The following is a 21,915-nucleotide window of genomic DNA, read 5'->3' as shown; positions in this document are numbered from 1 at the left end:
TTACTAAAAGTGCCTGCCTGTGTTGAGAAAAGTGAATTGTCAGCACTAGTAGTTCCTTACAGTGCTACTCATACACTTGTGTTCCTTGCTGCTGGAGAAAGCAGAGGGGACTAACGCCAGAGCTGAAGGTGGCCTCTTTGCACATGTATGAAACCTTCTGGAGAGAAAATAATACAGAGGGAAACATTTGCAGCTGGCTAGAGAAACCGAGAATGAAGGGGAAAATGTATGTAGCGGGCTGGGGAGAGACAGCAGGATAAAATAAAAGAGAAAAAGAAGGAATTGAGAAGTAGGGAGAGTAACTGAGGAGGTGGATTATATGTTTGACTTCCCATTTATTAATGCAACAGCAGAGGGGAGCAGGACACCAATCTGCACTGTACTTCTTGCGTATGTTCTGAATTACTTGACTATAATCACAATACTTTTAAAAGAAAACACAGAGCATAGAGGAGAGGGAACAGTGACTTGACTGTAGCTCCACCATATGACTGCCCATAAATATGGCTCTAGTCTGGGGTGGAGCTGTTAGCCAGCACAAACAAAAGTAATAGTGTTCTTTTTTTGATCAACCACAGTCCCAATAGAAGAGGACCAAGTGTTGCATGCAAATGCAGTACTGTACATGGAACATATTTTCATGCTGTGGTGATACTTCTTTAAAACAGAGAGGTATAACAGATATAACATATCATTTGGAGTGGATTATACAATGGCGTAAACAATGTACAGAAGTAAATAGCAATGCCCAACCATAACTTTTGTCAGGAATGACATCTTCACACATATCTTTCAATCCAGTCTCTATGCTTGGCAGCCAGTACATTTAAAGAGATCCCTACCACCAGCCCTACAAAATGCAGGTAAAAGCACAATTAAGTAAAATATGTTAAATGTTTCCTTGCAGCATTTCCCCTTTCCCTAAAGCAGTATTAAACCCAAACCAAACATTATTGTATTGCAGCTTACCAATTCTTAGATGATGTGATGGCTGCATCAGTTCCCATTTTTTAAGCTTTCCTTCTGTTATTTTCATCTTGTGAACCAGTCAGCAAGTCTATTGTTTTTCAGCTCTCCAGCAGAATGTATCAGTTTACATGGATGTGACAGATCACTTAACACTGGCAGGGGTGAGTAAAATGATTGGCTTTTATATATTCATGCAAAACCTTTATCTCAAAAGGAAAAAAAACCTGTTTGCTATGACTGAGAGCTGGACTTTGGCTTCCATTTGTTAGTGTATCTAAATTTGCTAATACATTTTACACTATCAGCCCCCCCCCCCCCCCCCCGACTGACAATGGTGCTGTCTGCTGTGCCTCCTACCTCACTCCTCCAGTGTTGTGTCTCATTAACACAGGAGGTCTCCTACTGGTCAGATCACCAGGTGAAAACAGAGGGGAAAATGCCAAAGAAAAGAAAACTGATGCAGCCACCACATCTAATAATTGGTAAGCTGCAATATTATACATTTTTGGTTTGGCATTTAATACTGCTTTAAACTCTTTTTCATTCACTGTTCTGGTCCAGTGTCTCTACCCCTGCACAAAAATGTATGTAGCTGCTGGAGAAGAAGCAACATCAATTAAAAGAATGTCACCTAAGTGGAAGTTCTGAGAAGGCTGGGGCTGCTGCAATCACATCTAAGATGGTAGCACCCTGCTGACATTTTGGGGCTTTGGATTTCTACACAAGTGATGCTTTTACAGGCAAACAAAATATGTTAAATGCAATTTAAGTGTTTTGGTAAAGGGGTCTCTTTAAGAATGAAGCCTATTTTGTTTATCAGATGCTTGCTAATTAATAACCTCTATTCTTTACCTTTTCCACCTTATTTTTAAGTTGCTTGTCAATCTTATGCAATTCTATTGCACATTGAAATAATACTTTATAAATTATGCACACCACTGACAGGCACAGCTAGATTAGATCATGTAGCAGGAACTGCAGATGATTAATATGCCCACATCTGTTACAAATTCTTCAACTTTGTGTGACACTGACAAAGCTTTCACATATATTTTAAGAACGCTTTGGATTTGTCCAAAATATCTACTGAAAGAATTATCAACAAAAATATTATATCATATTCCCTTAATAAAATAGAAAGAAAAAGTGTATGTAGTATATTTAGACTCTATTGTTCTAATGCAAAATATACATTATTACTATACAGCAATTATACAGTGATAATGGTGTGTGCAGTGCTTTAACAAATAAAAATAGTACAGTTATAATTCATTGCAAAAGAAGAGGGTTAGGAGGGCCCTGCATGTGAGAACTTACAATCTAAAAGGAAGGGGAATGTGATAAAAAAGGTAATTGTGTGAGGATGAGTTAAAATGGTTCTTCGGGCACTATTTAAAAAACTAAAAGACAGCAGCTAAAAATACTGTAGCTGCTGACTTTTAACAAGACACCTACCTGTCAAGGGATTCAGTGCTGTACTAACCTAGGATGGTTCTTCACTGCTCTTGAGGTCCCATGTCCTGCCATATTGAGTGTGAGAAGCTGGCTTCCCACTGTGCATGTGCAAGCTGTAAATGGTCCCTCAGTCTCCTGGCACCTGTGAGGTGTCCCAGAAGGTTGGGGGCACGGAGGAAAAAGGGCAAACTTCAGGTGGAAACTAGGTTCCTATCCCCCCCCAAAAAAAAAAACAAAAAGTGAAGTTCTGCTTTAAGGGGGAGAGTAAACGTTTTGTTGTTAGGTGGAAGAGGCATAGGCTTCCCTAAAGAGATGAGTTTTTGTGGATTGTCTAAAGGTGGACAGAGTAGGAAATAGTCTCTGGAGATTTCCTGGCGGTGAGCATGGGAGGAGGTGACCTGAAATGGAACTACCTTTCTTTGACTTTTGGGGCACATATTAGTCCCACAGTTTGGCGTACATACCCTAAAACAAATAACCTTACTGGGAGTCAAAACATAGATTATATCTATTGCTTCCCATAGAAGTATTTGCTCTATGGCAGATCCCTATTAGTGCCCACTTACAGTACACCTCTTTTCACAAGCATGCTTTACTGCAAATAAAAAATACACCAAAAACACATTGTTCCTTTATTTTAATGGTAAAAAAAACACTTATTCACTTTGGTGTGGAGTATTTTGCAAACGGTCTGCATGTTGAAGTTAAAGTGTAAGTTTAGCTTTACCAAAAAGCACGCTATGCTGTTCTATATGAGTATAGCACCATAGTGTGCCAAACCCACCTACCACCAATCTTTTCTGTTTAGAGAATATTGTCCAAAACCACATTTAAAAGAAACATCATAAAGTTCTTTGCAGTCTGCAATGTCTCCATAAACAGTTATTATAGGGACCGAGCAGTTGTTGGGACCAGCGCCCCAAATGCCACAGGAAGGACAGCCATCCTGTTCTTTTGGACCACACATGCACAACGTTACAACCAATGAGCTCATCCCAAGAGAGAGTGCACAATGCACATACATTCAGTAAGGAAAGTACAAGTGGCCACACTTATACAAACAGATTTATAGCTAGCTCTAGGTTTAAAGTTGAACACTAGGCAAAATCAAAAGTTAGGGAAGCAGCATTTAAACCTTGCAGTGTGTGTGTGCACTGCAAAGGCTGCTTTTGATTTCATTCACCCATGGTATGCACATATGTGAATGTGGAGCATGAATGATATGCAAGAGATTGATCTCCCTTTTTACACTCAATCATGTTTCAGGAGCAGAAAAGTAACCATTAATGATATACAGTAAGGAGAGTAGGCTTATATTATTTGCCCTCTTAATTCAACTATATCTACAGTATAAGGGTCACAGGGAAGTCCTCTGAAGATAAGAAAATGCAAAAATGACCTCTAAAATGCCCCTTATTTTATAGTGTCAGAGACCAAATTTCCTTACAATGTGCAATTTTCTAATGGCAACACATATATTTTCTGCAACAATAATTCACATATAAACACATATTTTATCTGCAGTGATAGGTACATATTCCAATATAAAATACTATTAGAACTGCCTTCACTACACTCCACATGATGATAAATTGCATGCCTAAGGATATGCATATATTTTATAGGATACTGTAAACATATTATTTGTTATGTCTACTAAACATACAATATTTAATTTATTGCGAAAATAATATGGATATTATAGAAATATGTACGCTTTGTAGAAATCCAATGCGAATACCTGTATCCTTTCATTACTGAGAAATGGTATATTGTTCTTTAGTGTAGGGCCTCATGGGCATGGACAGTTTGAGGCATAAAATCTTAGCATAAAATCCTGGCATTTTTTTTCCCACCTGGGGAGCCAAAAGTGGCTCATACAGCTGCCCACAGAAACGAATGGCTGTATGCATGTACTTTTCTGCATTGGTGTGAATAAACGCATACGTTTATGACACATTCTTTGAATGTGGAAATCTCATGCACATAAATGGATTGAACATTAAAATCTGTGTTTAGATGCAGTATGCTGTAAATTTTTAAAGTAGCTGTGTCAAAATTGTAGTGCAGCAATATGCTGTGTCGCCTAACTTTTTAATTTGTTTTTTTAGAAAGCCTGATAATAACAGAACATGTAGTTAAGAAACACCTTGTATACACGGTGCTGTTTTAAGCCTAATGGACAGAGGATAAAGAGCCTGAGGCTCAAAATCTGATCCAGCATAAAATGTGGGCATTTTCCCCAACCCAGAGAGCTGCAGGTGGCACAAACACCAGCCATAGATGAGAACTGTACACGCCACTCTGTGGCAGTTCTCTGGGCAGAGAAAAAACATTGTCAGAGCAGATTTTAAGCCTCACACTGTCCATGTACATACAGTTCAAAATAGCATGAGATACAGTAAATGTTTCTGAAATACAGGTTCTGTTATTATTGGGCTTTCTTAAAAAAAAAATTTTTAAATTCAGGCACCATCTCTATCAGGTTTTTATTGCTTTCTATGTCCATGTAAGGAAAATTGTCTCCTAACTTGTTCAGGTGATGCAACAGGAAGTAACTGCAATCTGCCTAATGGGAGAAATAAGTAAAACCTGACGTAAGTTCTATACCTTCCCAGCAGCATTAAAAATGTTTTAATTGCTGTCTTTTTTGACAATAGGAAAGAAATATCCTTGGTCCTACCCAGGGACATGACATTCTAGGCCTATTCACACCATTACACTGTGGTAATGCCATTCTGAATTGCACCCCAAAGCAACTTCCCAGTGCACATGTATTGCAGTGCAGTAGAAGAAGTGGCAAGGCTTTAACGTGCAGTGTGTTGTGCTGTCAAAAATGCTGCATGTGCGATTTTTCATCTTGTTGTGGTGTTTGGGCAGGCCATTGAAATAAATGTGTTGTCCTAATGCAACACACATTAGAGTGTAATGCATTGCATTAGCTTTCATTTCAGAACATTTCAGAAGTGGGGGTTAAGTGTGAGAGTCATAGTGAGGGCCTGCTTAATTGGGCTTTGAGTGTGTCAATGGACACATTCAGCTTGCTTTCAGGCATATTCTGTTTGCATTTGAGATAAGTTTGAGATGTTTGTTAGATCATTCAGAGTTCACTGATAGATGCATTAGACCTGCAGTTGACTTCCTTCTAAGCTGCAGCGATACTGGATTTCCATTGACTTGTATAGGGAAAGAAGTATTTTGACAGGAACAATAGCCAATTGACACAAGCCCTTAGGGTTGAGTTAAGGGATTAAGTGGGTAGGGATCAGGACATGTGTGAGAGCTTTTTTATTTTAGGGTTTTAAGCATCTTGACTGCCAAATGCTCTGTTCATACAACCAAATATATATATATACAGTGGGGATCGAACGTTTGGGCACCCCAGCTAAAAATTTGTATTAATGTGCATAAAGAAGCCAAGGAAAGATGGAAAAATCTCCAAAAGGCATCAAATTACAGATTAGACATTCTTATAATATGTCAACAAAAGTTAGATTTTATTTCCATCATTTATACTTTCAAAATAACAGAAAACAAAAAAATGGCATCTGCAAAAGTTTGGGCACCCTGCAGAATTTATAGCATGCACTGCCCCCTTTGCCAAGCTGAGACCTGCCAGTGTCATGGATTGTTCTCAATCATCGTCTGGGAAGACCAGGTGATGTCAATCTCAAAGGTTTTAAATGCCCACACTCATCTGACCTTGCCCCAACAATCAGCACCATGGGTTCTTCTAAGCAGTTGTCTAGAAAACTGAAACTGAAAATAGTTGACGCTCACAAAGCTGGAGAAGGCTATAAGAAGATAGCAAAGCGTTTTCAGATGTCAATATCCTCTGTTCAGAATGTAATTAAGAAATGGCAGTCATCAGGAACAGTGGAAGTTAAAGCAAGATCTGGAAGACCAAGAAAAATATCAGACAGAACAGCTCGCAGGATTGTGAGAAAAACAATTCAAAACCCACGTTTGACTGCACGATCCCTCCAGAAAGATCTGGCAGACACTGGAGTTGTGGTACACTATTCCACTATAAAGAGATACTTGTACAAATATGGTCTTCATGGAAGAGTCATCAGAAGAAAACCTCTTCTACATCCTCACCACAAAAATCATCGTTTGAAATTTGCAAATTAACATATAGACAAGCCTGATGCATTTTGGAAACAAGTTCTGTGGACCGATGAGGTTAAAATTGAACTTTTTGGCCGGAATGAGCAAAGGTACGTTTGGAGAAGAAGGGGCACAGAATTTAATGAAAAGAACCTCTGTCCAACTGTTAAGCATGGGGTTGGATCAATCATGCTTTAGGGTTGTGTTGCAGCCGGTGGCACAGGGAACATCTCACGAGTAGAAGGAAAAATGGATTCAATAAAATTTCAGCAAATTTTGGATGGTAACTTGATGCCATCTGTGAAAAAGCTGAAGTTAAAGAGAGGATGGCTTCTACAAATGGATAATGATCCTAAACACACCTCGAAATCCACGGGGGATTACATCAAGAGGAGTAAACTGAAGGTTTTGCCATGGCCTTCACAATCTCCTGACCTCAACATAAATGAAAATCTATGGATAGACCTTAAAAGAGCAGTGTGTGACAGACAGCCCAGAAATCTCAAAGAACTGGAAGACTTTTGTAAGGAAGAATGGGCAAAGATACCTCAAACAAGAATTGAAAGACTCTTGGCTGGCTACAAAAAGCGTTTACAAGCTGTGATACTTGCCAAAGGGGGCAGTGCAAGATATTAACTCTGCAGGGTGCCCAAACTTTTGCAGACGCCATTTTTTTGTTTTCTGTTATTTTGAAAGTGTAAATGATGGAAATAAAATCTAACTTTTGTTGACATATTATAAGAATGTCTAATCTGTAATTTGATGCCTTTTGGAGATTTTTCCATCTTTCCTTGGCTTCTTTATGCACATTAATACAAATTTTTCGCTGGGGTGCCCAAACTTTCGATCCCCACTGTATATATATATATTAGTAAAATTATTAGACTCTTTTCTAATTTCAAAATAAAGTATGTTTAGGACAGCCAAAAGCCAAAGTCTATAATCAAACTCTAACTTTAAGTACACACTGGTTTTAATATTGGGATCTAAAACTTTATTTTTAACTCAACAGGAAAATGTAAAGAAATATTTCATTTCAGAACATTTCAGAAGTGGGGGTTAAGTGTGAGAGTCATAGTGAGGGCCTGCTTAATTGGGCTTTGAGCGTGTCAATGGACACATTCAGCTTGCTTTCAGGCATATTCTGTTTGCATTTGAGATAAGTTTGAGATGTTACTTAACCTATCCAAAACCGAGCTCCTGGTCTCCCCCCCCCACGCCCCCCCATCCTCTCCATCACTACTAACAACGCCACCATCTCTCCCACCCCACACGCCAAAGTCCTGGGTGTCACCCTAGACTCCCACCTCTCCTTCCTACCCCACATCCAACTGCTATCTAGATCTTGCAGGCTCCACCTCCGCAATATCTCCAAGATACGCACATTCCTCACCCCAGACACCACCAAACAACTCGTACACTCCCTCATCATCTCACGCCTGGACTATTGCAATTCCCTTCTCACTGGCCTACCCAAACGAATGCTATCCCCACTCCAGTCGATCCTAAACTCAGCGGCTAGACTCATCCACCTCACCAACCGCTCCACATCTGCCTCCCTCTCTGCCAATCCCTTCATTGGCTTCCGATTGCCCAACGCATCAAATTCAAACTGCTAACCCTGACCTACAAGGCCATTCACAATGCCGCCCCAAACTACATAACTGACCTGATACCTAAATACTACCCTACCCGTGCCCTCCGCTCCTCACAGGACCTCCTACTCTCTAGCTCCCTGGTCTCCTCCTCCCACGCCCGATTGCAGGACTTCTCTAGGACTTCCCCCATCCTCTGGAACTCCCTACCCTAATCCATCAGACTGTCACCCACCCTCCTCACCTTCAGGCGCACCCTGAAAACCCTCCTCTTCAGGGAAGCCTACCCCAACCTCTCCTAACACCTGACCTCACCTAACAACCTCCTCCATTCCTCCCACCACTCCATCCCCCACAGCCATCTCCTCCTGTATCACCTTCCCCTCCCTCCTAGATTGTAAGCTCGAAAGAGCAGGGCCCTCGAACATCTCGTGTACTGTTTTGTTACTGTCTTGTCTCATGTTCTGTCCCCCTTGCTACTATACAGCGCTGAGCATACCCTTTGGCGCTATATAAATACTGTATAATAATAATAATAATAATAATAATAAAAAAAAAGAGTAATCAGTTAATTAAGAAAGAATACAAATACTGTAAAGATCAATCAAATGTTCTAAAATTTGAGGCACCCCACTAGAAGCATAGTTGAAGATTTTCACTTTTGCTTATCCAAACAATGCATCTATCTTTTGTAATATGGGGTTGTTTAGCTCAGTGTCCATGCCTATCTGAACTGTAGTTAAGGGCTTTCCAGACCACTTTTTATGAACAAAATGAAAGTAAACTCCACAAAAATAGGGGTTTTTCTCTAACAAAATAGGAAACAAATATGCCAAGCTACCTGGCTTTCTCTTCAGCAGCTCCACTGCTCTTTCCAGGATCCTTCAGATGTAGCTCTCCCATATCTTTGGGCTCTCGTGGCCTTCTCAGCCTTTAGTTACTATATCCAGTTGCACAGGGCCAGTCCCTGACCTTTCAATATGGATCTCCTGCCACCCCAGCTCCTCCAAGACTTAGACTCCCTCAGTACCCTAGATTCTCTTAGCCACCTCAGTTCTCTCAGTCTTCTAGACTTGCTCAGCTGTCCCCACTCTTCTAGTCCTGTGGGTAAGGAATCTCTCCAAACTCCAGAAACTGATCCAGGTTTAGAAAACCTGGAGAAAACTGAAACCCCAGTCTTCCCCATTCAGACACAGTACTCTGTAGGCCCTCAGGCAGTATCCTGGAGAATACTGTGTAACCTCTGCCTATACTGGCACAGAAGGAGGGCCTAACACCATCACAATTGTGATAAACAAGGCTATAAGGCCTCTTTCACATGGATGGCAGTTTCTAGCACCCCATGAAAAGCAGTATGTAATGAATCACTTTTAAGATGGTGGCAGAACAGTGGCTTCTAGGTGTTCTCTTGAATGCATGTTTTTTTTTTTTTGCGTTTCTTTGGCGGTAGTGTTTTTGTATAGAAAAATCATGCTACAAGCAACCATTTAGCTGATGGGGCCACATTGACTTAAATAGGAACATTTGAAAGCTAATGCTACCTGTCAAACTCAGTATGCCAAGTTAAATATGCTGCAGGTAAAAGCAGAGCATCATAGCTGCCGCATGTGTACAGACCCTCTGGCTTCCATGTTATGTTTTAGGTGAGCAGTGAGGGGAATAGTAAATCCAAATTTAATGGTTTTTGATGCCCTAGCTGTCCATGTGAAAAAGGACTAAGGGTGTTATGCTGTGTTATGCTTTATAAGCCCTATGCATGCTCTCCTGGTACACTTCTCAATACTAACCATCAAGTAGGCCCCAAACTGCCAACCGCAGGTTCCCTAAATAGGGTGTATAACATATTCTAACAACATTGAACAATGGCACATCTATTACTATTACATTTCTCATACATTTACAACTGTGGCTGAACCTACAATTTTTGTAATACATATACTGTATATGTTCTAGATTGTCCATCATGAACCCACAATGCTACAGTGTATTCTTCAGCAAACAGTAAAGTTTGAATCAGCTAAGTCTTGGGGAATATGTCCAAGAACACACATGATCTGCATTAGAGCTGATTTCCCATGTTGTTTGCATTGTGAAACATGAGTAATTGCTGTGAACTTGAAATAAGAGAAATGTGGGACCGCCATTTCTGACCCTTTTCTAAAATCATCCCACTTCTCTGGATATAATACTTTCTAAGCAACAGATCAAGAAGAAGCACACAACAAGTGAAGTAGTGAAGTCAGAATACAAAATATCTGAATACTGGTTCCAGGTTCAGGGACTTTCTGTAAGGTCATTGTCACCAAAAGGGGCATGTCCCTCTGCCTGCTCCTTGCTATCCCAGATATAGCAGCATACATTCAAAACTACAATGTGTAACATAGACAAAAACTGTTCGATGTTATAAAATTTTGCCAAAATACCAACTCTTTTTGAATAATTCTGTGTAAACTATCAGCTCCTGTTAGCATTAAACATGTATTCCCACACATAATTAGACAAAATATACAAAACATGACAGTAGGTTGTGATTATATTTATATTTATTTATTTGCTGTCTTGGCAGCACAGCATTTCTTGGTATATTTTATTCAATGCTCCATTTATGTGCATATAATATTATTTTGGAGGCTATGAATGGGTAGAAATGCAAAGTGAAAGCCAAGAAGCCTAAATATATCCTCTACAAACATTCTATCCAATAAATCATCAATTGTTATAAACCCTTATAATGTGAAAGCAGCTGTGACTAAATATATATAATATTATATCCATATACACAACCAGCACTACATTTTTCTGTGTAACTGTGTTTTGTACACCTTACAAACAATGTCATTGGAAATAAATCCCCCACCTTTAACCGGGTAAAATTATCCACAGCACTGCATATGTTCTGAACGCCACATCAAATCTGCTACAGCTGTGTTATCCATCACCACCTTCAGAAAGGCTCATTTTCCAGATGGGGTGGACTTCAAATTATAAAGGTCAGATGTAAAATTTCATTGTTATCGCCAGATCCCTAATAGGGAAAAAACATTCAGATAGGAATACCCAATTATTTTTATAAAGGATATCTTTCTATAATTTTAAATTCTCTCAATGAGGGAAAGCTATAAGTATAAATACAATTTTAATAGAGTAATATTAATAATTTGAGGTACATCCCTTCTGCTGAGTGAGCCTTTCTGAAGGTGATGTTTGATAACACAGTTGGAGCACATTTGATGTGGATTTATGGAATTTTTTGTGCGTCGAATGAAACACAGTTATACAGAGAGATTGTGAACTTTGCTAAATTGTGTATTATTTGTAGAACAAATTTGTGTTTTAGCCTTGTGCATTCCCACATCATGCAAGATCATATGTTACACTGTATTGTGTGCTACAATGCTATTATTTATTAATGGCAATTCAATACACCAAGCCATCATATGTGTTGTGGATATAATAAGTAGTCTACTTATTCTCACATTCCACTGTATTTTATCAGAGTTGCTACTTGTCTATAGACCCACTCAGCTTTAGAGCCTCATTCACAGGGCTAAATAGGCTGTGGAGCAGCAAGTATGTTGTGAAACAAATGCACCAAGGAGCCCAGGTTTGTGCGGCAGCCACAGCCAAGAAGCCTATACAAAGCAATGGCAGGCTGACAGTGGCCACAGCTGTCCGCTGGTGGTCATATGTTATTTCACAGCCAGCATCCAGACACCATGTTTGTGCACAATACTTGCCGCACCACATCTGATGTGGCTGAGGCCTAAAGTGTAACTATAGGCAAAATCAAAATGTAAATTTTTTCTGCAGTCTGTCACTAGCACTAAGACAGCATCTGTTCTCTGTGTATGGTTGAGAGCTGATGGAACAGGCTCCTGATCATTTGACCACTGTTATAGCCAATCACAGTGATCATGTAATCGGGAAGTCTGTCCTGCCTCATGCCATTAAAGCTCAGTTCAAGGGTCAGCAGGAGGGAGTGGAAGTGGTTAAACCTTTTTTCCACAAAACAACAAAAAAAACAGTCGCTGGAGGTGCCTAAAAAATGTTAGCGAGGGTTGGTCTTAAATTTGTTTGTCATTTATAGTGAAATTAAATTATGCCTATACTCATCTCTGCACAAGTGATGCGACATCTGCAAGCTCCCTTGTCTGTGCTGACATTGTAGTCTTCGGTCATCTTGATTGTCTGGTGTGGTAGTTGTAACTCCCACACATGCATACAGGAGTTAATTTATCCTCACTCCGGTAATTATACAATAAGCTGCACAATTTTTGTTTACATGTCCATCTAAGACTATCCTGTTCATAAGGTGGAAATGCTGCTTGGTGATTTCATTGCAGAATGAACAGTGGTGTCACCCAATTAAAGGAAATGGATAAATAATGGATTTACTGACAGGATCAACAGGATTAGGCTATGTTATGGTGGAGACTTATAAAAACAAAAACTGCTGTGTTAATACTAGTGCCAGAATGTATCATACATGTAATTTTGTCCACAGTTAAACTAAGGCCCCTTCCACATGGGGCAGACTCTGCAAGGAGTTAACTTACTCAGCAGGGGATCTGTTTGCAAATCCCTGCTGAGCAGGTGGAAGGCTGGACAATGTCCACTCTGCCTATGCAGAGTGGACATAGGCACAGCTCACTCTCCACTATGGGTAGTTGGATGTAAACAGACTACCTGTCCATTTACACTTGATTGCCATCCAATTTGCAAGACAGATTGAATGTGGGTGGGTGCAAATGGACACATATCCATTTACACTCGCTGCTCCATAAAGGTGAATGGAGGGTCCAGTTGGATCCACATAAAACACTGATAGGCGGACCCGATCAGTCTGCCCACGTGAAAGGGGCCTTAAGGTTGTTATTTTCAGGTTTAACATCACATTCAAAAATAATGTCACATTAGTTATACAAATCCAACATTATATATGTTATACAGATAACATACGTTTCTAAATCATATAAAACATTCACATAACACAACAGGCAAATTACTGCTTCAAATAAGCTGCACCCAGTTTATGACTAATTGGCTGCTAAGAGGAATAGATGACTAAATCCCATGACAGTTCTGACCTAATAAAGATAATTTGTAATAAAACACTCTAAATATTGCTATTTGTGATTTCATTTTTAAAACTCATTTACTATAGAATGTTATCCTAATATAACATAATTAACTATTATAATTTGTTTACAGGGATACATTACATTAGTGTCAGCTACTTAATACAAAGCTTTTACAAAGTATTTTTACAGGGATATAAAACAAAGCTACATTTTATATTAACAAGAAGCAAACTGGATCAGTCATTGTGAATCAATCTAATTACACAAATTTGAGTTGAACTAAAGAGACACCATATTATTTAATTACTTGGCATATAAAATATCAACACTATAATTTTTATATCAGCTTCCAATTTATTATAATGGAAGTGCCCATTATACAATTTACTAATTATATATTTCCCCTGATTAAATTCATAAAGGCTGCACATTTAGTCCTCACTAATCCCTGAGTAACATCATGTCCACAATACAGATACATTTTTTGCATATCTATATATATATATAAAGAAGAGTAGAGCACTAAGCAACAGTTTCTGTTAAATGTTAGGCCTTGTTTATAGTGTGGAGCAAATTAAAACTGTTCATTTGGTGTGTCCTGGACTTTGAGATGACTCATTACATTTACCATTAAAAATGTGAGGGTCCAAGCTGATTGGTTGCCATAGATAGCACATCATATTTCCTCTCTTCCAGATTTTTTAAATAAGTCTTATGACTTATTGTATAAATTTTATATATATTGATATTGAAATTATTACAGCAATGATAAACTTTCTGGGCCTAACAGCATAGTATATTTGTATGCTAAACTCAATTTTTTAATGGTTTTTAAGTATTAACTGTTTATCAAAAAGCATTCTATTCCTAGGCAATTATTTTTTAGCCTGTTATACTACCAAAAATCATATAGTTTAATTAATATCTTGCACTTGACTAAAATGGAGCATCTCTACCGAAGCCATAACTACTTCTTTTCCTCAGTGGTGCTTCATATGTAATGGTACAAGTTGCTTAGCAATGACTTTTAACCATCCTCAGTAGGTGGTGGGTTATGAAAGGTTGTCCTAATTATGGTAGGTCATGTCCTACTTTCTATTCTCCTTTTGTACTTTTCTAATTACGGTGGTGAAGGAGCACACTGTGGTAAGAATGTGCATTGGTAGAAGTCAAAATCTCTATTTAGAGGGAGAAAACAAATCTGGTGTATATATTTTAAAGCAGGAACTGGGGATGCTAAAATATGTATACAGTTTTCACAAGGAAATACACAATGGTAGAAGATCTGAAGTACGTCAACTGACATATTTCTTTACCATCACCAAAAAGGTAAGGCAATGGTCTTAAATGATTTCTCCATCCAGGTCTGATAATTGACCCATAGAGTTGCTTTTCAGGATACTTGTCCCTTTTTTATAGACAAATTACCTGTAAGTAAATTTAATCTACAGCTGGACAGAAAAGCCTTTAAGTATGTTTTTTCCAACTGTTCCTTTATAGATAAATATTCTAAAAAAAACACGTACCCTTTGGCCTTTTCCAACAAGCATAATTTATTATTTGTATGTTGTGTGTGTGTGTGTGTGTGTTTACCCAACTATCCAGCAAACTCTTAGATAAACATGGCTTTATGATGTGGTAATGATACATTCAGCCGATAAAAGTGGAAGGAGTGCACAGACATAAGAGACTATGAGCATGGCTTAACAATACAGCAATGCAAATTTTATGAGATAGAAAACATATATTACAATATCATTTACAGCAAAAAAAAAAAATAGATGATAGCATTAGTACTACTATGAGATTCTAACATGATTACTGCCTGCATATAATATACTGCTTGGCAAAAATATAACTGTAGTTCCAATTAAGACTTAAGAAATGGAATTATGTCATTACAGTCAAGGACATGTTGCAGTAACTCTTTACTAATGCCAGGAAACTTCATTTTACTGCTCTGTTGTCCAGTACTGCATGGGTTTGATTTAGTAAAGAAGCACATCATAGTATTAACTCCTGGTAAAATGAGCGTATTCCCTGTCAATCGTGTACAAAGGTATACACAAATGTAGGGAACTCCGCACATTAATTAATGTTTTATAGAATACACAGGTTCTATTCATTGTGAAAATGACTCCCATAAAAACTGCAATCTACACAGTGAGGCCTTAAAGCACGCCAAATTTTGTCACCTGCAACAGCTTCTGCTGAAACTGCATCATCTGACACCATATACTTTGTAATGACTTTCATTCTAACATTTACATTGCACTACTTACTATTTCCACCCAAAAAAAAGCAATTACTATAACTGTTTTCCATACATCATCCAAATTCAAAGCAACATTCATTCAAAGAAGCCACCGGATACAACAAAAAGTTAGAAAATAATTACAAGGAACCAAAGATGAGGGCAAGCACAAAAGGGTGGTGTATGAATGCCAAAACAGCATTATGAATGCATCTCAGAAAGATTGCATTTATGATTTTTTTAATAACGTGCAAAAGCTGTACATCATAAACAGAAAACAGTCTTTGCCCAAGGCATGGCTACAGTTCTTATTACATATTTTGTTACATATTATTTTTCCTTATTTTCATTTCTCATGCAGTTCTCAGGCTCTTTCTAGAACAGTGCAAAGAAGAAAAATAACATTGAAAAATTTAGTAATACAAAACAGCTAATTAGATGTTAGCTTTTTATCAGTTTAAAACAATGAAATCATTGAGTTATGATTACTAACTGGCCAGTATGAGTTACTGCTCTATGCATGAATGGACCAGCAGGCTTTTATGTTGCATGTGACTGTGCAGGTAGAATATGTTCAGGCATGCATCAGCTGTTTATTGTTTACCAGAAAAAATGCAACTGTAGTCCAATGCAAAACAAAAAGTATTTTTCAAATGATGAGGCCTGTATTATAATCATTTCTTGTTTGTATATTTTTATAAAGATCATTTCACACATTAACAAAGTATTCTGTGGTCTTTAACTTATGTGAGCCACTCTGAGTTACTACAGTCAGCAAAGGGATTTAATGGCAAGAGACCTCGAACAACAAATAAAATTATGGCACAAACCGGTGCTGGTGGACTATCCACATATATCAACGTCTACCCCCTAGATGTATGTGAAGGTGTCTACTTGTGTAGCATAAATAGTTCATAAAATGTTCATAAATATTTCATAAAAATCCCATAGGAAGGATGTTGCAGTTCAGTAGGCAGCCTCACCTGAGGAAGGAACAGATCTTTGAAATTACAAAAATGGACATCTTGCTAAAGCTGGAGGGTGCAAAATTAGGCTCATTTCTGCATAGAAACCAATCAGCTTCTAACCTCAGCTTGTTTGATTAAGCTTTAGCAATAAAACCTGGAGGCTGATTGGTTTCTATGCAAAAGTGAGACTGATTTCGCACTCTCCAGCTTTAGTAAATAAACCTCCTTGTGTCCCTTCTTGTAATGGCAAGAGACCTACAGATGCATTTTACAAGTTGTATTGTACTGTAGTAAGTAGCCATTTTAGTATATGATCCAATTCTTCATTGCAGTCCCATTTAAAATTGAAGCACACATAAAGACCCACACATGACTAAACTACTTTTCAGTAACCTATAGCAATGCAAAACAAAATAATAAAATTGTAATATTGAGGTATTTGTATTGAAATGTCATCTAGTGCATTAAAATTAACAGACATCAATGTTCATTAATCAGCATTAGATAAACCAAAAGCAGACTAAGCATCACCTTCATGCAAAACAGACAACGGTGCAGCAACAATAACTTTAAATGTAGTACATCTGCATATAAAAGCGTTAAACCTGTTTAAAACTGTTTAGAAATGTGAAGCAAGGTTTCAGCTTTTGACTGCTTTACCACAGAACCTTAGTACCTTTTGAATTATTGCTTATGGTGGAAATTAGTATAAAACACCTAAAGTGATCACTTCCTTCCCAGATAATGGATAGCTTTATTTTAGTTCATAGGCTGAACTTTTAGCACCACAGACAGCGCTTAGCAGAGGCGGAAAGACAAGTACATTGAGTGAACTCCAATCAGGACCATGGACAGCACTCAGCAATACAAGTACATTGCATGAACTCCAATCAGCACTGTGTACAGTGCTCGGAAGATGCAGAAATAAAAGTACATGGCCTGAACTCAAATCAGCACTGTGTACAGCGCTCAGAAGATGCAGCAATGCAAGTACATTGCCTGAACTCCAATCTGTACCATAGACAGCACTCAGCAACATACATACATTGCCTGAACACCATTCAGCACCATGGACAGCGCTAACCAGAAGCAGCAATACAAGTACTTTGACTGAACTCCAATCTGTACCATGGACAGCACTCAGAAGATGCAGCAATACAAATACTTTGACTGAACTCCAATCAGCACCTTAGACAGCACTCAGCAACATACATACATTGCTTGAACACCATTCAGCACCATGGACAGCGCTAAGCAGAAGCAGCAATACAAGTATTTTGACTGAACTCCAATCAGCACCATGGACAGCGCTCAGTCATACAAGTACATGGCCTGAATTCCAATCAGCACTGTGTACAGCGCTCAGAAGATGCAGCAATACAAGTACATGGCCTGAACTCCAATCAGCACTGTGTACAGCGCTCAGAAGATGCAGCAATACAAGTACATTGCCTGAACTCCAATCAGTACCTTAGACAGCGCTCAGCAACACAAATGCATTGCCTGAACACCATTCAGCACCAAGGACAGCGCTCAGCAGTACAAGTGCATTGACTAAACTCCAATCTGTACCATGGACAGCGCTCAGCAGAAGCAGCAATACAACCACATTGCCTGAACTGCAGTCAGCACCATGGACAGCGCTCAGCAATACAACCACATTGCCTGAACTCCAGTCAGCACCATGGACAGCGCTCAGAAGATGCAGCAATACAACTACATTGCCTGAACTCTAATCAGCACCATGGACAGCGCTCAGCACTACAACCACATGACCTGAACTCCAGTCAGCACCATGGACAGCGCTCAGCAATACAACCACATTGCCTGAACTCCTGTCAGCACCATGGACAGCGCTCGGCAGAAGCAGCAATACAAGTACATTGAGCGAGCTCCAATAAGCAGGGGACTGGATTAGACGCACTCATTAGTTGGCCAATTGCACAATAAACTGTTAAATAGCAATAATACGCATGAAATATGTAATGGGTAACAAGTGCAAATGTGAGAACTGGTTATATCGCATTGTGGAATATTATACGAGATACTAATAATACCTTAAAAGAACAGGATAGAAAAATATCAACAAATACAAAATGTCATTTATAATTATATAGAAACGGTCTAATAAATCACACAGTAAGCTACACTTCTCCAGAGACAGGCCTGTCTGATGAAGCACTGATATGTGCCTATAATTACAATGAGGCTTGATAGCACATTCTGGTAAGCAGGCCTTCCGCCTGTGCATTCTAGATCACCAGTGTGACACAGGAGTGCATGCTTCTGTTTACTCATAGACACACATACGCAGCTGTCGCAATCAATACAGGAATCCTGCAAACAATTGAGACTACCTTTATATTACAAATGCCAACTTATCACCTTTGTATCAAAACACTGACAACCTCAAGGATCTTAATAGGTGGTAAGGACATTTCGGATAATCTGCTTATCACCAATGCCACATAGTCATGTATTACAACAGGCAGGAAAATCACAGCTTTTAGAAATTCTGCAACAGTTTTTTTCTTGCAGGAGCACTGAACTGTAAATCCACAGAACAGCAGATCTATAGAGTTCAAGACCTATTGTGACAGTCTGCATATCGCATATTGAGCAGCACTGCAAACCCACCACTCAAGAAGTCCCTGTGTTTATTAATCATCATAATACATTCTTTAAAGCTCTTCACACTAGAGATACACAAGGAGAAGACAATCAGTGAAGGCAGACCCTAATACAACCAAAGTCATAAACAGCTAGTGCCTATCTTTTTAAATCACAAGCATACCACCTGTAAACCAGTGCAGTGATCTTTAATCTAACCTGCAGTTTGCCCTCTAAGTGCACCAATGCATCAGAATCATTACTTGCAATCCATGATGGAAGATCCATTAAAATGGCATAGGATGGAACTGAGAAGGCAGTCTAGATTCTGCAGACCATGACAACAATGCATGCTAAAAAGCTGAGTTGAGGCCAAAGTCAAGCCTAGCACATCCATATGGAATAGGAGAAGGTACATAATGACTTTCTCAAGTGATAAGTATCTGCTGTCAGTCCCTGGACATCCTCAACCAGAGCCAACTTCAACGTTAGGCCAGCAGCTACATCCCCTATAGGAAGTAAGGAGGAGAAGCCAGTTGTCCTACCTTGCAGTCTTCAGAGCAGGATTTGACCGAATACTCCTCCGATTGTAAATATTTCTGTAGCAAAATTTCAAATTCTTGGTATTTCTCCTGAGCGTGCTGGTCGTAGCCTTTATAAGCCTGGACACATTGCCTGCAACCAGCTACATCCCCATTCTCCATCAGGTCCCCACTACAGTTCAACGTGTCCGGATTGGAGAAGCCAGAAAACAAATCCCAAAGTGTATAGGAATTACAAAAGGGTAGGTACAAATGACTCAAGTTGTAGTGAGTGGCTTCCTCCTTCCATGGCCCCTCACTCAAGTTCCTACAGACAGACTCAGCATCGTCCACCACCAAACATCGGCCAGATGGACTATGTGGGGGACAGGCTTGTGGCGGCCACAGAGGTTTGGTAGAATTTCCTAGAAAAATAGCTTTTTTGCCTTGGCTAAGGCTCTCTTGAGATGATTGAATGGTAGGTGAGAGTGAAGGTCCTTCCAGTGATGGCAATGGATCAGCCATGCTAGTAGGTGACATTAAGGTGCCCTGCTCTTTGTCTCTGGTCCTTGTCAATTTCGCCTCGGCGCAGAACCACAAATGATCAGAGAGCAGAACTGTGAAAAACAAGAGGGATGCTAAAGACAGTCGCCATTTCTGAGCCCTCTCGGAATCCGTGAAAGGTTTCTCGTTCTCCCGGGGTGCGAAGCAGATTTTGGAGCTGTCATCAAACTGCCGACACATCCAAGCACCCCTGGTCATATTTTGGGAAGGCGCTGCCCTGGCCGACTCCACCGTGACGGCTCCTTTGCCAGTGTGACCCCAATATTCATTGACTTGAGGATGGATTGCCTTGTTTTTTCTGCCTTGGACGGCGTTTTGCCGACGGCACACGATGGGACTTGTTCTTCTTCTTCTTCTCGCAGTGCCGCTGATCAGCTAGATCCATCCAATTAGAGGGAATAAAGACAGGAAGGCAGGTACGGGCACATCGCGCTTCTTCTCCATAGCGCTCAGACACACAATGCTGCTACTTGCCACTGACTGCATGCCTCTTGTCCGTGCCGAGCGCTCCGCTTTTTCCGCAGAGCCTTTCCCCTTTCCTCCTCCTGACACAGATTGCAGCACGGCACGCTGGGCTGCTGCTGCTCTGCTCCTTCAGCCGGGCGTCTTCTCCTTGGCGGAATAGCCTGGCTTTTGCCTTCCGATGGTCACAGTCATCTTGGTCCTGTGCTAAGTTGCCGCCATCTTCGTCCTGTAACACTTTTTGGGGGGAGCTCGCTCTTCTGCGTCATCCCCGGCACCGAGATCTCTCTATCCTGGCGCATTGGCAGCGCTGGGCTGGAGGGAGAAGCAAGAGAGAGAGAGAGAGAGAGAGAGGAGCAGAGGAGGTGGAGGCAGCAGTAGCAGCAGAAGCAGCACAGAAATCATACAGGCAGCAGCCGCCGCATCTCATCAACTTGCTGCAATCGGGCTATTCCACATCGGACATGGGGCTGGCGGATGACCGGAGCTGCCTGCTCACTCTCTTGCTCTACAGCAGCGTTGGCCTTCAGATGCATGGCTGCCAAGAAGTTTTCAGCTCCCTCGGGAGCGCTCCCAAGCCATCTCTCTCTGGAGGATGTGCCATTAAACACGCCATCTACAAGGATGATGGATGGAAAGGCAGCTTCATAAATCTACATTATGGAATGGATCCGCTTCACTGGTGACAGGGGTGGGGGTGGGGTGACAACTGGACATCACCTGCTAAGTTCACCTATAAAAAAACTAAGTCATTTTTGCTACAGATTTCCCTTCTTTCAAGTTGTCCAGAGACTTCCGCAGCATCTGCTTGCTTGCTGCTGCAGTCCAATTCTCTACTGCCTCATAGTGTTCCATCAACAGGAGAAAAAAAAAACAGCAGTACTACTACACACAAGCAACAGTTCTATCACCGGGAGGAGAAAGGCGATCGGTGGGCTGTGCAAGACATCCTCATGTCATGCCTGAGATCTACTGCTGCTGCTGCGTGGTTGTTGTCAGGATGATCTATTATTGTGTGTGTTTGGCTTCCTTTTTTTTTTATTAACAGGTTTGTTTCCTCAGCACTTTGTAAGGAGCAGCAGGCTAGCCGATTGACTTTCTTTCTGCTGTGACGCTATTGATGAAAGAGATTAGTGGCTGAGTGACAACGCTGGGGAAATTAGAGGAAAAGCACAAATGATGAGCAGGGGAAAGCCCCTCTCCCAGCTTGTCGCATTCCAATACAAATTGCTCCGCTGCTGCTTGCTGCTGTTCATGCACATTCTTCTCCCAAGTGCTAAGCTGGAGCTGTGATTAGGCTCTGATCACTATGCTTTACATGAATGG

At 40.2% G+C, this 21,915-nt stretch overlaps 1 protein-coding gene across 1 annotated transcript in view; it reads right to left on the bottom strand.

Moving 5' to 3' along the window:
* The window catches only part of NALF1 (NALCN channel auxiliary factor 1), a 548,100-nt gene extending 526,425 nt beyond the window's left edge, over positions 1–21,675 (bottom strand). Inside the window, exon 1 of the mRNA XM_089693604.1 lies at positions 19,588–21,675. Coding sequence (XP_089549730.1) covers positions 19,588–20,325 — 738 coding nt within the window. The 5' untranslated portion in view covers positions 20,326–21,675. The remainder of the gene's footprint in view (positions 1–19,587) is intronic.
* Between the last annotated feature and the right edge of the window lie 240 nt (positions 21,676–21,915).

Source organism: Staurois parvus, unplaced genomic scaffold, assembly GCF_062004578.1.
Source record: "Staurois parvus isolate SC_StPar_1 unplaced genomic scaffold, SC_StPar_1.0 ptg000634l, whole genome shotgun sequence".
Classification (NCBI taxonomy): domain Eukaryota; kingdom Metazoa; phylum Chordata; class Amphibia; order Anura; family Ranidae; genus Staurois; species Staurois parvus.
This window is presented reverse-complemented; position numbering and strand designations above follow the sequence as displayed.